General features: G+C 49.7%; 3 protein-coding genes across 7 annotated transcripts; 2 read left to right on the top strand and 1 right to left on the bottom strand.

Annotated features, from left to right (window-relative positions):
- The first annotated feature begins 98 nt into the window (after window positions 1-98).
- Window positions 99-9,077, top strand: NR1I3 (nuclear receptor subfamily 1 group I member 3). 3 transcript variants are annotated; one of them, XM_033196287.1, is made up of 9 exons: window positions 99-455; window positions 1,571-1,710; window positions 2,203-2,333; window positions 5,411-5,580; window positions 5,802-5,941; window positions 7,269-7,411; window positions 7,510-7,626; window positions 7,811-7,931; window positions 8,820-9,077. In XM_033196287.1, the coding sequence occupies exons 2-9, from the start codon at window positions 1,604-1,606 to the stop codon at window positions 8,947-8,949; spliced, it is 1,059 nt and encodes a 352-aa protein (XP_033052178.1). In that variant the 5' UTR covers window positions 99-455; window positions 1,571-1,603; the 3' UTR covers window positions 8,950-9,077. The 3 variants fall into 3 exon arrangements, with proteins under 3 accessions (XP_033052178.1, XP_033052177.1, XP_033052179.1); XM_033196286.1 differs by having other exon boundaries at window positions 101-455; window positions 7,269-7,414; XM_033196288.1 differs by having other exon boundaries at window positions 102-455; window positions 7,269-7,414; window positions 7,826-7,931; window positions 8,820-9,075.
- Window positions 8,125-12,801, bottom strand: TOMM40L (translocase of outer mitochondrial membrane 40 like). Of its 3 annotated transcripts, none has more exons than XM_033196291.1 (10): window positions 12,609-12,801; window positions 12,141-12,290; window positions 11,790-11,857; window positions 11,393-11,485; window positions 11,007-11,108; window positions 10,755-10,860; window positions 10,436-10,558; window positions 10,241-10,317; window positions 9,927-10,029; window positions 8,125-9,791 (listed from the first exon to the last, which is right to left on the bottom strand). In XM_033196291.1, exons 2-10 carry the CDS (start codon window positions 12,253-12,255, stop codon window positions 9,652-9,654), a joined length of 927 nt encoding a protein of 308 aa, XP_033052182.1. In that variant the 5' UTR covers window positions 12,256-12,290; window positions 12,609-12,801; the 3' UTR covers window positions 8,125-9,651. The 3 variants fall into 3 exon arrangements, with proteins under 3 accessions (XP_033052182.1, XP_033052181.1, XP_033052183.1); XM_033196290.1 differs by having other exon boundaries at window positions 12,141-12,390; window positions 12,609-12,800; XM_033196292.1 differs by having other exon boundaries at window positions 12,141-12,303; window positions 12,609-12,776.
- A 2,259-nt stretch (window positions 12,802-15,060) lies between these two features.
- APOA2 (apolipoprotein A2) lies at window positions 15,061-16,446 on the top strand. Its single transcript, XM_033199790.1, has 4 exons — window positions 15,061-15,147; window positions 15,317-15,392; window positions 15,690-15,822; window positions 16,218-16,446. The coding sequence occupies exons 2-4, from the start codon at window positions 15,341-15,343 to the stop codon at window positions 16,333-16,335; spliced, it is 303 nt and encodes a 100-aa protein (XP_033055681.1). The 5' UTR covers window positions 15,061-15,147; window positions 15,317-15,340; the 3' UTR covers window positions 16,336-16,446.
- Window positions 16,447-19,018: the final 2,572 nt, after the last annotated feature.

The following is a 19,018-nucleotide window of genomic DNA, read 5'->3' on the forward strand; positions in this document are numbered from 1 at the left end:
CTGTCTCTGTCTCTCTCTCTTTCTCTCTCTTCCCAGCTTGTTCAGGATCTCTGTACACAGGAGGCTGCAGATGTAGCCTTAAACTCATCAACAGGGAAAAATCTCGATGACTCTAATAAGAAGCAGCTTCCAATGAGTCACAAGGTTCCCGCCCACCAGAGTCCCTCCCCATGTGCCACCAACCAGCACTTTTGTCATGCTGGGAAAACCTCCCACCCAGACCTTTGCCCAGAGTCCAGAGTCTGTGCCCTAACCCCACAGTCACTGAGAGCCACTGAAGGCCACATAAAACAGACATCTCTTGTTTTCCAGGTACTAAGGGTCATAATCCCTAACTCCAATCACTGGTAACTCCTGAGATCAGAGGAAAACCAGCAACAGCGTGGGAGTTTGGGGAAAGGGATTCCATACTGGATTCTGTGGCCTGCAGATGATATGCTGCCTAAGAGAAGCAGGTAGGAAATCTGTTGGGGGCCAAAGACTAAATGCAATAAAGTACAGATAATGCTGGGGGCTAGGCATGGTGGCTCACGTGTGTAATCCCAGCACTTTGGGAGGCCAAGGTAGAAGGATCGCTTGAGCCCAGGAGTTCAAGACCAACCTAGGTTACATAACAGACCCCATCTCTACAAAAAAGAAAGAAAAGAGGCCAGGCGCGGAAGCTCACGCCTGTAATCCCAGCACTTTGGGAAGCCAAGGTGGGAGGATCACTTGAAGTCAGGAATTTGAAACCAGCCTGGCCAATATGGTGAAACCCCATCTCTACTAAAAATAAAAAATTAGCTGGGTATGGTGGCGGGTGCCTGTAATCCCAGCTACTCAGGAGGCTGAGGCATGAGAATCGCTTAAACCTGGGAGGCGGAGGTTGTATCGAGCCAAGATTGCGCCACTGCACTCCAGCCTGGGCAACAGAGCAAGACTCAGTCTCAGGAAAAAAAACAAAACAAAACAAAACAAAACAAAACAAAAAACGAAATAAAGGAATAAGGGAGGGAGAGAGGGAGGAAAGAAAAGAAAAAATATCCTAGTGTGATGGTGTGTACCTATAGTCCCAGCTACTCAGGAGGTTGAGGCAGGATGATCCCTTGAGCCCAGGAGTGTGCGGTTACATTGAACTATGATGCACTCCAGCCTAGGCAACACTAGACAACAGAGTAAGACTCTATCTCAAAAAACAGACAAACAAATAAACAAAACAAACAAACCAAAAATCAACACGGGCAACATGGCAAAACCCCATCTCTACAAAAATTAATAATAATAAATAAACAGAAATTAGCTGGAGATGGTGGTCCAGACCTATAGTCCCTGCTACTCAGGAGGCTGAGGTGGGAGGATAGCTTGAGCCCAGGAGGCAGAGGTTACAATGAGCAGAGATCCAGCCTAGCCTAGGTGACAGAATGAGGACTTGTCTCAAAAAAAAAAAAAAAAGAAAAAGAAACACACAAAAGATAATGCTGGGGATCAAGTCAAGGACAGGTTTGGTTTGGTTTGGAAAGAGACTCTGTAGAAGGGACAGAAAAGGGTCAAGCGTGGCCCAGAACTGACTGCTGACCCCTCCCACATTCAGGAGTCTGTAACAGCCACCCCAACACCTGACGTCATGGCCAGTAGGGAAGATGAGCTGAGGAACTGTGTGGTATGTGGGGACCAGGCCACAGGCTACCACTTCAACGCGCTGACTTGTGAGGGCTGCAAGGGTTTCTTCAGGTGAGAGTCTCCTCCCCAGTGGAAACAGCCCTTCAAACCAAATTCCCTATCAGTCAGCCTTTACACCCTCGCTGGTGCCCAAGCCTGTCCAGCTACATTACTCCTTTATCTGAGAGTCTAATTACCCTGTGGATGGCAACCTACATCTTGTCAAACACATCACTGTATAAACTGGCAGCATAACAGAGGGAAGGCTAAATGTTTGTCTGATGGACACAGCCCATTAGTCAAGAGCACTTATTATGTACCCACTGCCTGTGAAGCACCTAGCTAGTATACATCAAGTAGGCTTTCTGGAGTGATCCTGTGTTGTCATGGAAATGCTTGAGATGTGTTGGACCCTATCCACCCCTGGGGACCTTTGGGCACAGCTCAGATTAGTCCATTTCACCAGATTCCCAGGTCTTTTAGACCATGTCATCTCAGCCCCTCACCTATCCATGTGTCTGTTCACTGCATCCCAGACTCTAACAACATCTCTGTGTCTCACAGGAGAACAGTCAGCAAAAGCATTGGTCCCACCTGCCCCTTTGCTGGAAGCTGTGAAGTCAGCAAGATTCAGAGGCGCCACTGCCCAGCCTGCAGGTTGCAGAAGTGCTTAGATGCTGGCATGAGGAAAGACAGTGAGTTGGCCCCCTACATCCCAAGAATGCATTGACTGTGTCTGTTGACTTTGTCCTTGTTCCCAACAATGCATTCTCTACATAGCAGGCACAGTACTCTTTTTGAAACTAGTCGGATTATGTCAGTATTCACTCAAGACCTCCAATGGCTCCCCATCACAAAGTACATGATCTCATGATCTAGCTCTCCCACAACACCTTTCAGACTTTATTATCAGACTCTTCCCCCCTTACTCAATCAATTCTAGCTGCACTGGCTTCACTGTCATCCTTAGAAACACCAAGCACACTCTTCCCTAAGGCTTTTTCACTTGCCATTCCCTCTACCTGAAATGCTTTTGTCCTAGATATCCACATGGCTAGCTTTTTTCTTTTCTTTTCTTCTTTTTTTTTTAGATGGAGTCTCACACTCTGTAGCCTAGGCTGGAGTGCAGTGGTGCCATCTTGGCTCACTGCAACCTCCGCCTCCTGCGTTTAAGCGATTCTCCTGCCTCAGCCTCCTGCATAGCTGGGATTACAGGCGTATGCCACCACGCCCAGCTAATTTTTTGTATTTTTAGTAGAAAAGAGCTTTCACCATGTTGGCCACGCTGGTCTCAAACTCCTAGCCTTAGGTGATCTGCCCCCCTCTGCCTCCCAAAGTGCTCGGATTACAGGTGTGTTTTTTATTTTCTTTTTTTTTTTTTTTTTTTTTTTTTTTTTTTTTTTTTTTTTTTTTTGAGGCGGAGTCTCGCTCTGTTGCCCGGACTGGAGTGCAGTGGCCGGATCTCAGCTCACTGCAAGCTCCGCCTCCCGGGTTTACGCCATTCTCCTGCCTCAGCCTCCCGAGTAGCTGGGACTACAGGCGCCTGCCATCTCGCCCGGCTAGTTTTTGTATTTTTTTTAGTAGAGACGGGGTTTCACCGTGTTAGCCAGGATGGTCTCGATCTCCTGACCTCGTGATCCGCCCGTCTCGGCCTCCCAAAGTGCTGGGATTACAGGCTTGAGCCACCGCGCCCGGCCGTGTTTTTTATTTTCTATCTCTTGAGTATAGTGCCTGTCACCTAGTAGGTGCTCAATAATTGAATTAGTTAATGTTTTCTCTGTGCCAAGTAACTGTGCTATGCTCCCAAAGGATGATATAACTGGGGCTCACAGAAGTTAATTTGCCCAAGTTAATTCAACTAAAAACTTGTGCAGGCCAAGCGCGGTGGCTCACGCCTCTAATCCCAGCACTTTTGGAAGGCTGAGCCAAGAGGATTGTTTGAGGCCAGGAATTCGAGACCAGCCTGGTCAACAGAGATGCCCTCTCTAGAAAAAGAAGAAGGAAGAAGTTGTACAGTCAGTATTCAAACTCAAATTTACCTGACTCCCAAACTTGTTTTTTCCATATCACACGATTCTCACTGTGGAAGAATGAAAGGAAACTGTAGAAGTCAAAGGATCTTGGTCTGAATTCAAGATCTTGGTTCGATCTTGGATCTTTTGTAGAAGTCAAAAGATTTTGGTTTGAATTCAATCTACATTACTTATTTTATGACCTTGGTCCTGCCACTGGAATCTAAGCCTGTCTACATTTCTAAAAATTGTGACTGGGCTGGGCACAGTGGCTCACGCCTGTAATCCCAGCACTTTGGGAGGCTGAGGCAAGCAGATTACCTAAGGTCAGGAGTTCGAGACCAGCCTTACCAATATGATGAAACCCCGTCTTTACTAAAAGTACAAAAATTAGCTGGGCGTGATAGCATGCGTCTGTAATCCCAGTTACTTGGGAGGCTGAGACAGGAGAATCACTTGAACTCAGGAGGTGGAGGTTGCAGTGGGCCAAGGTCACGCCATTGCACTCCAGCCTGGGCAACAAGAGTGAAACTCTTTCTCAAAAAAAAAAAAAATATATATATATATATATATATGTGTGTGTGTGTGTGTGTGTGTGTGTGTGTGTATATATATGAATGATTAGTTAGGCTGGGCATGGTGACTCACGCCTGTAATCCCAGCACTTTGGGAGGCCGAGGTGAGTGGATCCCTTGAGGTCAGGAGTTTGAGACCAGCCTGGCCAACATGGTAAAACCCTGTCTCTACTAAAAATACAAAAAAAAAGAAAGAAAGAAAAAAAGAATTAGCCGGGTGTGGTGGTGGGTGCCTGTAATCCCAGCTACTCTGGAGGCTGAGGCAGGGAGAATTGCTTGAATCCGGGGGGTGGAGGTTGCAGTGAGCCAAGACTGCTCCATTGCACTCCAGCCTGGGCGACTGAGTGACAGACTCCACCTCAAAACAAAATAAAACAGACAAAATATATATATATATTATATATATATATATATATATATGATTAATACCAGCCCTGCCTATCCTGTGGTTGTTTCATTCAGTGGAATTTAACCTCAGAAGTTTTGAAATTTTGCTAAAACATCAGGTAAGTGTTTATTTGAAAGGATTATTTGATTATTTTTGAAGGATCATTTAAAATATCACATAGCCAGGCGTGGTGGCTCACGCCTGTAATCCCAGCACTTTGGGAGGCTGAGGCAGGCGGATCACGAGGTCAGGAGATCGAGACCATCCTGGCTAACACAGTGAAACCCTATCTCTACTAAAAATACAAAAAAATTAGCTGGGCGTGGTGGTGTGCGCCTGTAGTCCCAGCTACTCGGGAGGCTGAGGCAGGAGAATGGGGTGAACCCGGGAGGCGGAGCTTGCAGCCAGCTGAGATCGCGCCACTGCACTCCTGCCTGGGGGCAGAGCGAGACTCCGTCTCAAAAAAAAAAAAAAAAAAATCACATAAGGTGATGCTCTAGGTATCAAGACCCCTCCCTCTACACTGTTTCCCCAAAAGCCCTCGCACCTTTCCTCACATCTTTCCTACTTTCCTCGCCACCCTTCCCTTCTCTCCCACGGTTGGTGGAAGTGTGTAGGAACCCCCTGCCTCCTGGAGCCTCTAGGACTTTAGCCAAGCCCAAGAAAACCTCAGGAATTCCCCCATTCCCCCCATCCTTCGTTGTGCAGGGTGGCTGAGGGGCCCCAGATCAGGGACCAGCAGAGAGAAGTGCTCTGCTGGTCTCAACAGCTTTGTCATGATCTCTTGCCCTGCACAGTGATACTGTCGGCAGAAGCCCTGGCATTGCGGCGAGCAAAGCAGGCCCAGCGGCGGGCACAGCAAACACCTATGCAACTGAGTAATGAGCAAGAAGAGCTGATCCAGACACTCCTGGGGGCCCACACCCGCCACATGGGCACCATGTTTGAACAGTTTGTGCAGTTTAGGGTGAGCACCGACAGGATTTGGGTGGAATACAACGAAAAGGGCACCCAAAAAGGCTGGTCTGAGAGAGAGGGGTATATGCCATACACCGATACAGAGGATGGATCTCCAGAACCCCAGCCTAAGCAGGCTTCTCAGCAAGGAACTCTTCCAAGATAAGGCTGGCGAGGCCTAAAGGAGGGCCCTAGGGCCAGGGCCTCTAGCTAATATTCTGATTGTTGCAGCCTCCAGCTCATCTGTTCATCCATCACCAGCCCTTGCCCACCCTGGCCCCTGTGCTGCCTCTGGTCACACACTTCGCAGACATCAACACTTTCATGGTACAGCAAGTCATCAAGTTTACCAAGGACCTGCCTGTCTTCCGGTGAGTGACCTCCCCTCATCTTTCAGGAGGCAAACACTTCAGTAAGTTGTATATCCACCCGGAAAAGTCACTGACAACAAATTAACACACGCCTCAGCCTTTCCAAGCATTAGGTCTTGAATTCCCAGCTTTGTTTTTAACTGTGCCAATCAGAACTGGGAGCTCTTCTCCATCTCTGAAGTACAGGCTTGCATCTAAAGTGCCCTTGAGGTGCCGCGCAGTGGTTCACACTAGTAATCCCAGCACTTTGGGAGGTGGAGGCCAGCAGATCGCTTAAGTCCAGAAGTTTGAGACAAGCCTCAGCAACATGACAAAACCCCATCTCTACAAAAAATACAAAAATTAGCGGGGCATGATGGTGGGTGCCTGTAGTCCCAGCTACTCGGGAGGCTGAAGTGGAAGGATCACTTGAGCCCAGGAGGTTGAGGCTGCAGTGAGCCGAGATAGCACCGCTGCACTCCAGCCTGGGTGACAGAGTGAGAGTCTGTCTCAAAAAATGAGAGCTAAAAATAATAATAATAGGTCAGGCACAGTGGCTCATGCCTGTAATCCCAGCACTTTGAGAGGCCAAGGCGGGTGGATCACTTGAGCTCAGGACTTTGAGACCAGCCTGGCCAACATGGTAAAATCCGTCTCTACTAAAAATACAAAACTCAGCTGGGTGTGGTGGTGTGCGCCTATAATCCCAGCCTCTCAGGAGGCTGAGGCAGAAAAATCACTTGAACCCAGGAGGAGGTTTGCTGTAGCTGAGATCAGGCCACTACACTCCAGCCTGGGTGACAGAGCAACACTCTGTCTCAAAAATTAATTAATTAATAAGAATAATAATAAAGTGCCCTTGTCGGCTGGGCACAGTGGCTCACACCTATAATCCCAGCACTTTGGAAGGCCAAGGCAGGAGGATTGCTTGAGCCCAGGAGTTCAAGATCAGCCTGGGCAACATAGTAAGACCCCATCTTTACAAAAAACAAAGATAAATAAACAAAAAATTAAAAAGTGGGCCGGGCGCGATGGCTTGCACCTATAATCCCAGCACTTTGAGAGGCCAAGGCAGATGGATCACCTGAGGTCAGTAGTTGGAGACCAGCCTGGCCAACATGGTGAAAACCCATTTCTACTAAAAATACAAAAAATTAGCCAGACATGGAGGCACATGCCTATAATCCCAGATACTTGGGAGGCTGAGGCAGGAGAATTGCTTGAACCAGGGAGGCGGAGGTTGCAGTGAGCAGAGATCGTGCCACGGCACTCCAGCCAGGGTGACAGAGCAAGACTCTGTCTAAAAAAAAAAAAATTGAAAAGTGCCCTTGTTTCCTGTTTTGCACAGTTCCCTGCCCATTGAAGACCAGATCTCCCTTCTCAAGGGAGCAGCTGTGGAAATCTGTCATATCGTACTCAATACCACTTTCTGTCTCCAAACACAAAACTTCCTCTGCGGGCCTCTTCGCTACACCATTGAAGATGCAGCCCGTGGTGAGATGGTGCTAGAGCAGTAGGGGGCATGTGTCCTCATGGTACAGTATGTGGTCAGATGACCTAGAGGCTCCTAATCCTAGTATCTCCCGCAGTGGGGTTCCAGGTAGAGTTTTTGGAGTTGCTCTTTCACTTCCATGGAACACTACGAAAACTGCAGCTCCAGGAGCCTGAGTATGTGCTCTTGGCTGCCATGGCCCTCTTCTCTCCTGGTGAGCATCTCCCAAAGCCCAGAGCCTTTTGCTGCACCACCTCTGCCCAAACATTCAGCTCCTTGAGTCCATCCACCCCAGGCCTTCTAGCCTAGCTGTCAAACCTGCAGACTAGGTCTATCCCAGCCTGGGTCCCTGGGGCACCACACAGGCCCACCCCTGCCACCCACCTTGTCCTTCCCAGCTCCCTATCTTACAGACCGACCTGGAGTTACCCAGAGAGATGAGATTGATCAGCTGCAAGAGGAGATGGCACTGACTCTGCAAAGCTACATCAAGGGCCAGCAGCAAAAGCCCCGGGATCGGTACGGTGGGACACTGAGGGCTTGGAGGCCACACCAGGGCAGGCATGGGTTGGCGAAACATTGAGCTTGGGAGGAATGTTTTTTACTGTCCTTTCCTTAGGGAATTCAGGTATCTTGGGGTCTAGTCCTTCCCCCTGGCCATCCCTGTCTCACATCGTTTCAGCCTCCAAATTACTGAATTTGGATACTGCTGTTTCATCTCACTTTTTCCAGATTTTTTTTTTTTTATTCAGTACAGATGCAAAGTAGTAGCTCAGAGGCTCTGGGTAATAGCATTCCTGAGATTGATGACATCCATCACCTCACTAGTCCAACTTCTCCAGACTAACGCAGACATTTCTCTTGCCTTGGCCTTTCCTCTCCTCGCCATTGGCCCAGTTCCTTTGATTTTTCATTTCCCTTGAAGTTATGGCAATTCACAGTTTCATGGCCAAAGCCAGTTCCAGGTTCAATAGTCTGTGATTTATCCAGGCTCTGAGGTATGCACTGCTTCTGTTTTGCTCATTCCTCCAAAAGCTACTTTGGCCAGAAAGGGGATGCTTTATACCATAGAACACATCCACCTTCTAGAACCTGCTCTAGAAGGCCAGGCCCTCAGATTCCACACAGTTGGAGTTCTGGCCAAGTCTGGAACTTTCTTCACACGTGGCCCTCAGAGCTCTGGGTTCAGAAAAAACTGAGCATGGTGAAAGAAGACAGAGTCAGACTGAGGCCCCCTGGAGGACCTTTGGAACCTCTGATCGTCTGTCATACCAGAGCATGATTTTCTCTAATGTTCAGACCTGGCTTCACTGAGGAATAGTTCAGGGGATCAGGGCTTCAAGACAAGACTCCCAAATGCCTTATTTCCCTCCTGTTTTCCTGGCAACCCCACTACTTCCTCCAAAGGTTTCTGTATGCGAAGTTGCTGGGCCTGCTGGCTGAGCTCCGGAGCATTAATGAGGCCTACGGGTACCAAATCCAGCACATCCAGGGCCTGTCTGCCATGATGCCACTGCTCCAGGAGATCTGCAGCTGAGACCAGGCTCACTTCCTTCCCCAGCTCACCTGGGACACCCTGGATACACTGGAGCGGGGAAATGCTGGGACCAAAGATTGGGCCGGGTTCAAAGGGAGCCCAGTGTTTGCAATGAAAGACTAAAGCAATAACTGCCTCTTCATGCGGTCATGGGGATAGTGGGGTTGGCCATAGGAACAAAGTTGTTCTCTGGAAGCACAGAAGATGGGAAGGAGGAAGCCTCAGGGCTAAGAGGTAAAGAAGCTCCTTCTGGGAATGGGTGGGCCCTACTTTCTGAGACCAAATATCTAGCCCTTCAGCCCTACTTTCCCAGCCTTGGGAGGCTCTGGGATGGAAAACAGGACGGTCAGCTAATCCCATGCAGGATTAACCAAAGGGAAAGGAAGAAGGAAGCCTGGAGGCAAGGGGTGCCAGGGGGAATTCAGCCATACCCCTTAATCCTTTCCCCTTAGTCCAGAGCCACAAGAGCATGGGGAAGGTGATATTGGGGCTGGTAGCAGAGGGGGGATCCTCAAACCTCTGCCTCATCAACTGCCCCTGTGGCAGCTCCAGTTCTGAGGAGGGCATGGTCCTATCCGCCACTCTGCTCCTGGGTCCTAGAGGTCACCCAGCAAGGTAGGCTCTGGAGAGGGGCCTAGTCTCTGGCCCTAGGGCACCTGACTCAGAGGTTCCAGCTGCTGTGGGGGCTGGCTCTGGACAACCTCAGCCCACAGTGATGCTGAAGCCACAATGGAATCTGTTGCGCCAGTGATTGAGGAAGGCTCCAAGGGCTAGGGTGACAGGCAGAGGTGGCATCTTCTTCTCCAGCACAGCACCTACACACCAGTTACTATCCACCAAGCCTGTTGGGGGAGAGAATACCCACTAGGTTATTTAACAGGGATTGGAGGAAGTAGTCACCAGAAATAAGGTCAAGTTTCCCTCCCTCTGCATCCCCCATTCCTCAGCATAGCCAAATGTCTCCCAATAACCCTCACCTCTAAACACCATGTTGGCCTGGGGCAGAGTCAGGTGGTAACCAAAGGAGAATGTTGTGTCTTGTAGCCTTGTGTTTGCCTCAAACTCCACTCCAACCTGAACCTGAGAACCACGGGCAAGGATGAGAGAGAGATCAGTATCAGTGAAGACCAGAAGGGTCCTGACAGGGGATCAGCAGAATGAAGGCATGCGTGGAAATATATACGCAGCGTGGTAGGAAGAAAAATAGGTCAGCAGGGCAACAGAGGTCCAGATGAGCAAAAGTTCACGACTGACTTGCTGACGAGGAGGGGAGTGAGATCAGAGGTCTCACCTGTTCATTTGCCCTGTGGTAGTAACTTGCATGGGCCCCGCCTGATCCCACATTCAATGTAGCTACCCAGTGTACAGCTGTAAAATCCAAAGTACAGAGGGGAAGGAGTGTTAACTGTAGTATGACACAGGCCAGGAACCCCAGAAAAGTTCAGAATTTCCCCCCTACCCACCACTACTTCACTTCACCCCATACCGGAGTACTTCCCAGCCAGTGTCAAGATGGCCCCCTCTTCGCCTGGCCGCCGGTGATAAACCAGCTCTCCTCCCAGCACCAGCCGATGAGTGAGGCTCTGCAGGAAGTGAGCAACCATGATCACTGTGGGGGAACGGGGAGACATGGAGTCAGTCATAGAGACAACACCCAGACCTGCTCCCTCACCCCCAATAACCTCCACCCCAGCATGCCCAAGAAGTTCCTTTTCTAAACTCCAAACTGTACAGAAGATGAAGAGGCATAGTAACATTAGCAAATGGGCAGCCAAGATAAAAAGAACCCTGTCCCAGTTCCTCACCCGACTCCCCAATCAGGTCAGGATTTCCTAGGGTCAGAGTGGCTGTGTAGTCATCTCCCCGATACTCGCCATCAAACTGCCATGTCAAGAACTTGGCCTGCTGCGTCTGAATGGCAAGAGCAAGAAGTAAAATCTCCCTCCCTCTTTATGATCATTATTGACTCTGCTCCTCCTTCCAAGCCCTCAAAGCAGGAAACCCAAGAAAGAGAAAGAGGAAGTGCCTCAGGGGACGGAGGCAGGAATTGTGGTCACCTGGAAAACAGCCTTAGCTCGGAGCCGCTCTGCCAAGAGGATCAAGACCTGGGCGTTCAGGCTGCCACTGCTGTCCATATCCCCTACCACAGTGGGGAACACCTGTGGAAGGGTATACACAGTAGTAAGGCTGAGCCGGATGGCATCACTCAGCCTAAACCCAAATATAGAACTTCATTAAGAGTGCACAGTGCCCCCTGGTGGAGTCACAAAGACACACTCTGGGCTCTTCACAGAAAATGTTTCTCTACACTCTCCCTTTCAGAAGAGACACAAAAGTCAGGTTACGGCCCATTCCTCCCCATAACACACACAATTCCTCTTCCTCCAGACCTGGGTCCCAGATTGGCTTTTAGGGAGATGACCCAGGTGTGTGGAGCCCTCACCTCAGTGGGACTGAGCTGCCAATCCCCTGCATAGGCCGCATGGAGGTGATATCCCGGCAAGCCCAGGGCACTCATGTGTATAGTGTGAGCCACCTGAGGAAAGAGGAGTCAGTGGAGAAAAGCGCATTCCTGCTCCACTTCAATCCCTCATCCCACCCTTCATCTTTTACCCATTCAGAGGGCCTCTCAAGAATCCCAAATATTCCAACATATACAGAGAGGGTCATCGGATTAAAAGCAACAAGCCCCACAGGCAGGGAGGTAAAGAGAACCCCACATCCTCCCTCATTTGTCCCACATAGACTGGCTAGGGCTGGAGTACAAAGGAAAGGAGAAGATGATCCTTTCCTTTGACAGGAAAGGGAATAGTAAGGAGGGGCCAGAGAAGTGGGAGCACCTGGAAATGGCTGCTCAGAACCTTGTTGACAACCAGCTTCACGCCCTCCATCTGTGCTGGGAATACATCTGAAAGGGGTAGGAGAAGGGAAGGAATAAGCACAGATAAAGAACCACTACCTCAAAAGGTAGGCTCCCCTTTCAATTCCATAGGGAACACTTTGGAGGAATTAACCTCCTTTCGAGTCCTGCAGTGAAATGCTCCACTTCATTTGGGCACCTGATCCTCCCTGATGCTGCATGCCCCAGCTGTGATCTCCCCTTTCCTGCTCCCATCGCCGGACATCCAGCATTCAAGACCCTCCACTCCTCTGCCGCTTCATCTTGAGACACCCCAATGCCAAGTTCTCACCTTTGCATAGCCGGTGCAGCTCATCGAAGCTCCCAGGGTTGGGCAGGGGTTCCTCTCGGCGGGGGCTTCGGCGGGGCAAAGTCCCCATTGGTGCCAGGCCCAATGTGTTCCCCATTTTAGTCCAGAGGACGGGGAAGGGCCGGGGTTAGCCTGTGAAAGGACGCTATTGCCCCATTACCCTCCAACGGGTCCCACCCCCCATTATCCGGCTCCCTAGTCTCAGAAACTTCCACATGGTCCGATGCTAGACCTGGAACGGGAAGAGTAGGGAAGGAGAGCACTCATGGAGAGACAACCCCAGGCACACTCCCGCCCCATCTTTGATCTCTCACCCCCACCTGTCACCCTTGTCCTCTCTCCCTTTCTCTGATCCTAGCCCCCACCGCAGACCTCACCTAGCTCCCTAGTCTCTCTACGCTTGATTCCCAGACCGCAAGACCAGGCCCTCAATGGTGCAGTATCCCTTACCATCTCAGACCATGATGCTGCCCCTTTCCGCCCCGGCACACCCCGGTCATCTTGATGGGGGCAGCCATCTTGAGTGATGGCAGAACTGCAGCTTCACGCTGCATTCTTAGCGTGGCCATAAGCGCCATCTTTGAATCTGGCAAAGAAAGCGGTCAAGACCCAACCCACCCCTGATTGGGCCCCGCCCAATCAATGAAAGAAAAAAAAAAAAAAGCCTCTCTATCTACCCCGAGCCAATGGGAAGGGAGGAAGAAAATGAGTGGCAGGTGTGACGGCCCAAGAGCTTCAACCCTGGAGCTGCAGAGGCGGGCAGGACTTGATTGGTGGCCCCTTAGACTTAAGTGGAAGGCTTTAGATCACTAGGCCTCTCCAAGGTCGGGAAAATTTGTGAGCCTGCAAGACACTAGAGGGAGCATCTTGTAGCTTGGGCCACTGAAGCTCCTTCCCCCCGTGTAGTTTCTTTCACCCTTGAGAAAAGTGCAACTACAGCTTGTAGACTGGCTTTGTGTGAAGGGTGGCAGAAAGAACCATTATGAAGACTTCTTTGGAAACCTGGTTCATTTCTATCGCTCCCCTCTTCCCAAAGAGCCCATGGGAAATCCCCCTCACAGCCCTCCACAGCACACCTCCAAATGAGTACTACTCATTAAACGCAGCACTCCCTAGAACAGGGACCCACCCTTCTCTTCTGGAGGTCTGCATCTCTCGAAGTTCCCGCTCTTGCCCACTTGGTGGAATGGAAACCGGTGTGAGAGTTTGGAGCAGAGCAGTAAGTTCTAGCAGAACTATTCGCTGAAAGAGCTGCTCTCTGTATTTAACCCTTACTTCCCTGAGTCCCCAGGCAGAGTTGGCCAATAAAATCTAGGAATATGGAGCCTGGCCCCCAAATGCACTCCCTCCCAGGACCGGGGCAAGCCAAAGGGCTGACCTCAAGCACTAAGCGCTCCACAGGGGAATAATTGAAGATGGAGTAAGATTTCTTGGTCTTGGAGGGTGAAGGGTGGGAGGAGGGAGAAGATCAGGAAAAATAACTAATGGATATTAGGCTTAATACCTGGGTGATGAAATAATCTGTACAATAAATCCGCATGACACAAGTTTATGTATGTAACAAACCTGCACATATAGGCTGGGTGCGGTGGCTCACGCCTGTAATCCTAGCACTTTGGGAGGCCGAGGTGGGCGGATCACCTGAGGTCGGGAGTTCAAGACCAGCCTGACCAACATGGAGAAACCCCGTCTCTACTAAAAGTACAAAATTACCCAGGCGTGGTGTCGTATGCCTGTAATCCCAGCTACTTGGGAGGCTGAGGCAGGAGAATCGCTTGAACCCAGGAGACAGAGGTCGCAGTGAGCCAAGATCATGTCATTGCACTCCAGCCTGAGCAACAAGAGCAAAACTCCGTCTCAGGAAAACAAACAAACAAAAAAACCTGCACATATACTTCTGAATTTAAAACAAAAGTTAAAAAACAAAGATTTCTTGGTCTCTGATCACTACCTCCCTCATTAGCTCTGCCCCTCTACTCTCACCTCTCAGGAATGTTCCACATACTCAGGGAGTATGCTTGGGGGGGCAAAAGGGTGAAAGATACAAATGCTTCTGATATCTATTTAACTGATTTCACCCAAATGCTTTGAACCTGAGAATGTACCTATCCCCCTCCCCTACCCCCAACAGGAGTGAGACAAGGGCCAGGGCCATTGCCCCTGGTGACTCAATATTGGCTGATCACTGCCTAGAACTGATAAGGTGATCAAATGACCAGGCACCTTCAACCTTTACCCTGGCAGAAGCCTCTTGTTCACCTCTTTTCCTGCCAGAGCCCTCCATTGGGAGGGGATGGGCAGAAGCTGTTTTCTGAATTTGTTTTACTGGGGGTAGGGTATGTTCACTGATCAGCATCCAGGTCATTCTGGGCTCTCCTGTTTTCTCCCCATCTCATTACACATTAACTCAAAAACGGACAAAATCATTTACACTTGCCTCTTACCCGACCCTCATTTTCCTAACCCCCATAGCCCTCAACCCTGTCCCTGATTTCAATTCCTTTCTCCTTTCTTCTGCTCCCCAATATCTCTCTGCCAAATTGCAGTAAAGTGAGATAAGGTTGAGAAATGAGATCTACCCACAATGGAATAAAGATACCATGAGCTTTCCATTGATGGTTGATGGTATTCCATGGGTTGATATATCAGAGCTTTCCAGAGAAGTAACTTGGAATCCTGCTTCCTGCTGCATTCAAGTCCAAGGACCTCAGATCTCAAAAGAATGAACCTCAGATATACCTGAAGTGTACCTTCTTAGCCTCCACTAAGGGCTGTACCCCCTGCCTCTCACCCCATCACCATGAGTCTTCCATGTGCTTGTCCTCTCCTCCCCCATTTGTCCAACTTGTTTATCCTAACATAATCCCTGTCCTACTGGGCCCATCATAGTTCCTGTCACCTGACAGGGGGTGGGTAAACAGACAGGTATATAGCCCCTACCTCTCCAGCCAGGGCAGGCACAGACGCCAAGGACAGAGACGCTGACTAGGTAAGATAAGGAGGCAAGAGGTGTAAGCAGCATCCAAAGAGGCTTGGGCTGCAGTTGTGGAGAGGGAGAGAGCCAGGTTGAAATGGGCAGCAGGTAGGGAGATCCCTGGGGAGGAGCTGAAGCCCATTTGTCTTCAGTGTCCCCCCAACCCCCACCACCCTCTTCCTAGGCCGCCTTCCCCACTGTCACCAACATGAAGCTGCTCGCAGCAACTGTGCTGCTCCTCACCATCTGCAGCCTTGAAGGTGGGTGTGATATGGAGAGGGGACCAAAAGGGAGAATGTGCTGGCGGTTATAGCTACCTATCTGCCTATACTCTTATATCCAGGTCTGGCAACCAGAGGGCTTAAAAGGAAGATCATTCCCTGTCTAAAGCCCAGAAAGCCCATCCAAAGATCTGACTGGATACCTTTTTGGGGAGGGGGCAGAGAGCTGGGGTGGGTACTGGCAGAGGTATGGCAAGAGGCCAAGATTTATTGCTGTGGACCCAGCTGAAAAGAGTGTGTGTGTGTGTGTGTGTGTGTGTGTGTGTGTGTGTGCAGGAGCTTTGGTTCGGAGACAGGCAGAGGAGCCAAGTGTGGAGAGCCTGGTTTCTCAGTACTTCCAGACGGTGACTGACTATGGCAAGGACCTGATGGAGAAGGTCAAGAGCCCAGAGCTTCAGGCCCAGGCCAAGTAAGTCTAAGGGCAAGGAGTTCAGGGGCTGTGGAACTGTGGAAAGGAAGAAGGGAAGATGAGAGGCCCCCCAGAAGACTGAACCCAGGGGTGAGGATTAGGGCAGATTAGGCTTAAATTGGAGAGAAAAAGTCCTTCGTTGCCTAAAGATCCCACACGTTTCTTAGATAGAGAGGAACAGCAAGAACTGGGCCTTGAATTTCAGTCTCTAGGGTCTGTTCCTCTACCCAGCAAAGGTCTTGGCTCTACTCCCACCTAGGGGCTTTGCCATGCAATGGACCAGGGACTAGAGTTTGGGGACCTGAGTCAGTCCGCTCTGACCTCCCACCACGACCAAGGCCCCTGCCAGTGCCTAGGGTCCCTCAAACTAAACTCTAATCCCCTCACCTATCCAGGGCTTACTTTGAAAAATCAAAGGAGCAGCTGACACCCCTGGTCAAGAAGGCTGGAACGGATCTGGTTAACTTCTTGAGCTATTTTGTGGAACTTAGAACACAGCCTGCCACCCAGTGAGGTGTCCAGACCATTGTCTTCCAACCCCAGCTGGCCTCTAGAACCCACTGGCCAGGCCTGGAGCTCCTCTCCCTACCCACTCTTTGCTACAATAAATGCTGAATGAATCCAGCTCTGAGCCTGATATGTTTGGGGGACTGGGAAAAGTAGGGGAGTAGGGGAGGAGAAGAGGAAGGAAAAGGAAAAGTCTGCTTCTAGAAGGAGAGAAGTTTGGGTGTGGAGGGGTGAAGAAAGGATTGAAGACACAACTGATGAAAATGACAGGGGGAGGGTGCCATGATTCTTCTCCAAACCCAAAGAGTCTTCTACGGGCTGGGCATGACTCTGCAAGAGAACACTAAAGAGGCTTTGTGTTGCACACGGAACTAGGAGAGGAAGGAAGAATTCACAAACTGAATCCCTCGATTTCTGGATGTCATAGAAAATGAGGGTACCCCGGTGGGGTGCAGTGGCTCACGCCTGTAATCTCTGCACTTTGGTAGGCCGAGGCAGGTGGATCACTTAAGATCAGGAGTTCCAGACCAGCCTGGCCAACATGGTAAAATTAGCCAGGTGTGGTAGCACGTGCCTGTAATCTCAGCTATTTGGGAGGCTGAGGCAGGAGAATCGCTTGAACCCAGGAGGCGGAGGTTGCAGTGAGCTGAGATCGTGCCACTGCACTCCAGCCTGGGTGACAGAGTGAGACTCCATCTCAAAAAAAAAAAAAAAAAAAGAAGAAGAAAAGAAAAAAAGAAAACGAGGGTACCCCTCAGAATCTCCTCTTAGTCTATGAAGAAAAGAAAGCTTCCCAAGGTATCAACCAAGACCCTCCTTTCCCTTCTGAGCCAGGGCAACACTATGTTTCCCCCTTTCCCACAATAAAAGACTCAAGTTTGCTCCTCTCCCTGGAAGTGCTCTAATTTCTCCATTTAAAACCTCTTGTCCAGGCCAGGTAACGAGGCTCACACCTGTAATCCCAGCACTTTGGAAGGCTGAGGTGGGAGAATCACTTGAGGCCAGGAGTTAGAGACCAGACTCAGAAACACAGTGAGACCCCCTAATATATATTTTTTTAACTAAAAGCAAAAGCCCAGCTGGGTGCAGTGGCTCACACCTGTAATCCCAGCACTTTGGGAGGCCAAGGTGGGCAGATCATCTGAGGTCAGGAGTTCGAGATCAGCCTGGGTAACGTGGTGAAACCCCGTCTCTACCAAAAATACAAAAATTAGCCGGGAGTGTTGGCACATGCCTATAATCCTGGTTACTCAAGAGGCTGAGGCAGGAGAATCGCTTGAACCTGGGAGGTGGAGGTTGCAGTGAGTCGAGATCGTGCCATTGCACTCCAGCCTAGGCACCAAGAGTGAATCTCTGTCCCAACAAACAAACAAACAAACAAAAAACAAACAAAAATCCTCTTATCTAGACACTGCCTGTGGAAGACCCATTCCAAGCCTCTCCTCCACTGCTATCCAGGTACTATTCATAGAACTGGCCTGGTAGCCATCTTGGAGCCTGGAACTAGTAGCTGTGGTAGCCATTTAAAGGCCTGGCAAGTATCCAATTTGGTGGACATGTGGGACTAGAAAAACTTTGGGAGCTGTGATACCTGGATTAAATGAAAATGGAATGGAAATCAGTCTGAGCTGATGGGAAGAGACTTACAATCCCAAGAGGCAGAGCAAGGGAAAATGAAACATTTTCCAATAAAATTTTATTCCCACTTTATCTTCAAAAGAGTTACTTCCAGGTCAGGCTTGGTGGCTCACACCTGTAATCCCAGCATTTTGGGAGGCCAAGGCGGGCAGATCATAAGGTCAAGATATCAAGACCATCCTGACCAACATAGTGAAACCCCATCTCTACTAAAAATACAAAAAAAATTAGCTGGGCATGGTGGTGCTTGTAGTCCTAGCTACTTGGGAGGCTGAGGCACAAGAATCGCTTGAACCTGGGAGGCAAAGGTTGCAGTGAGCCGAGATCGCGCCACTGCACTGCAGCCTGGCAACAGAGGGAGACTCCATCTCAAAAAAAATAAAGAAAAAAAAGAAAAAGTTACTTTCCTACCCTGGCTCATTTCTCATATCTCATCTGAAATCACCTTTCCCCTGCAGACACTGGAGATGGCTCCAATTCCTTCCAGATATTGATCAACCTCCTTCATCTGGCCTTCATGACCCTCACCATTCATGATTACTCACTACCCCTTCTCTTTCCCAATATCTGCTTTTTCTCATGTGGCAAAATGTGCAGAGACGAAAGTGATCTCAGTCGGTTCCTTGCAAGCTGAACTTGGACAGGTTAATTAACCTCAAAGAGCCTGAATTTCCTCACAGGGTTAATTAGCAGATCAAATGGTACAATGAGCTGGAAAATACTTTGAAAAGTGTAAGTCGCTGTGCAGTGTGAAGTGTTGTGCAGCACTGTGGAGGTTGGGGGTTATGCCAGGGGTAAGCTTGGAGTCTCTAGACCCATTCTGAAAAGACTGTGGGTCACAAGTAGGACTGGCAGCATCTCCTGAGGTTTACATTCTTCCAGGCAAATATTCCTCATAACTCTGAAAACAGGACAGGCATTGACAGGGCCTTGACCACCACCCATGCACTTGAGGGAGATGACCCGCCATTTGGACCCAACTTATTTCCCTTTGCCTTACCTACCACTAACCCATCTGGCCCTCTAAGCTCCCACTTGCCCCAGATGCCAT

This window comes from Trachypithecus francoisi, unplaced genomic scaffold (genome assembly GCF_009764315.1).
Source record: "Trachypithecus francoisi isolate TF-2019V2 unplaced genomic scaffold, Tfra_2.0 Lachesis_group5, whole genome shotgun sequence".
Taxonomy (NCBI): Eukaryota; Metazoa; Chordata; class Mammalia; order Primates; family Cercopithecidae; genus Trachypithecus; species Trachypithecus francoisi.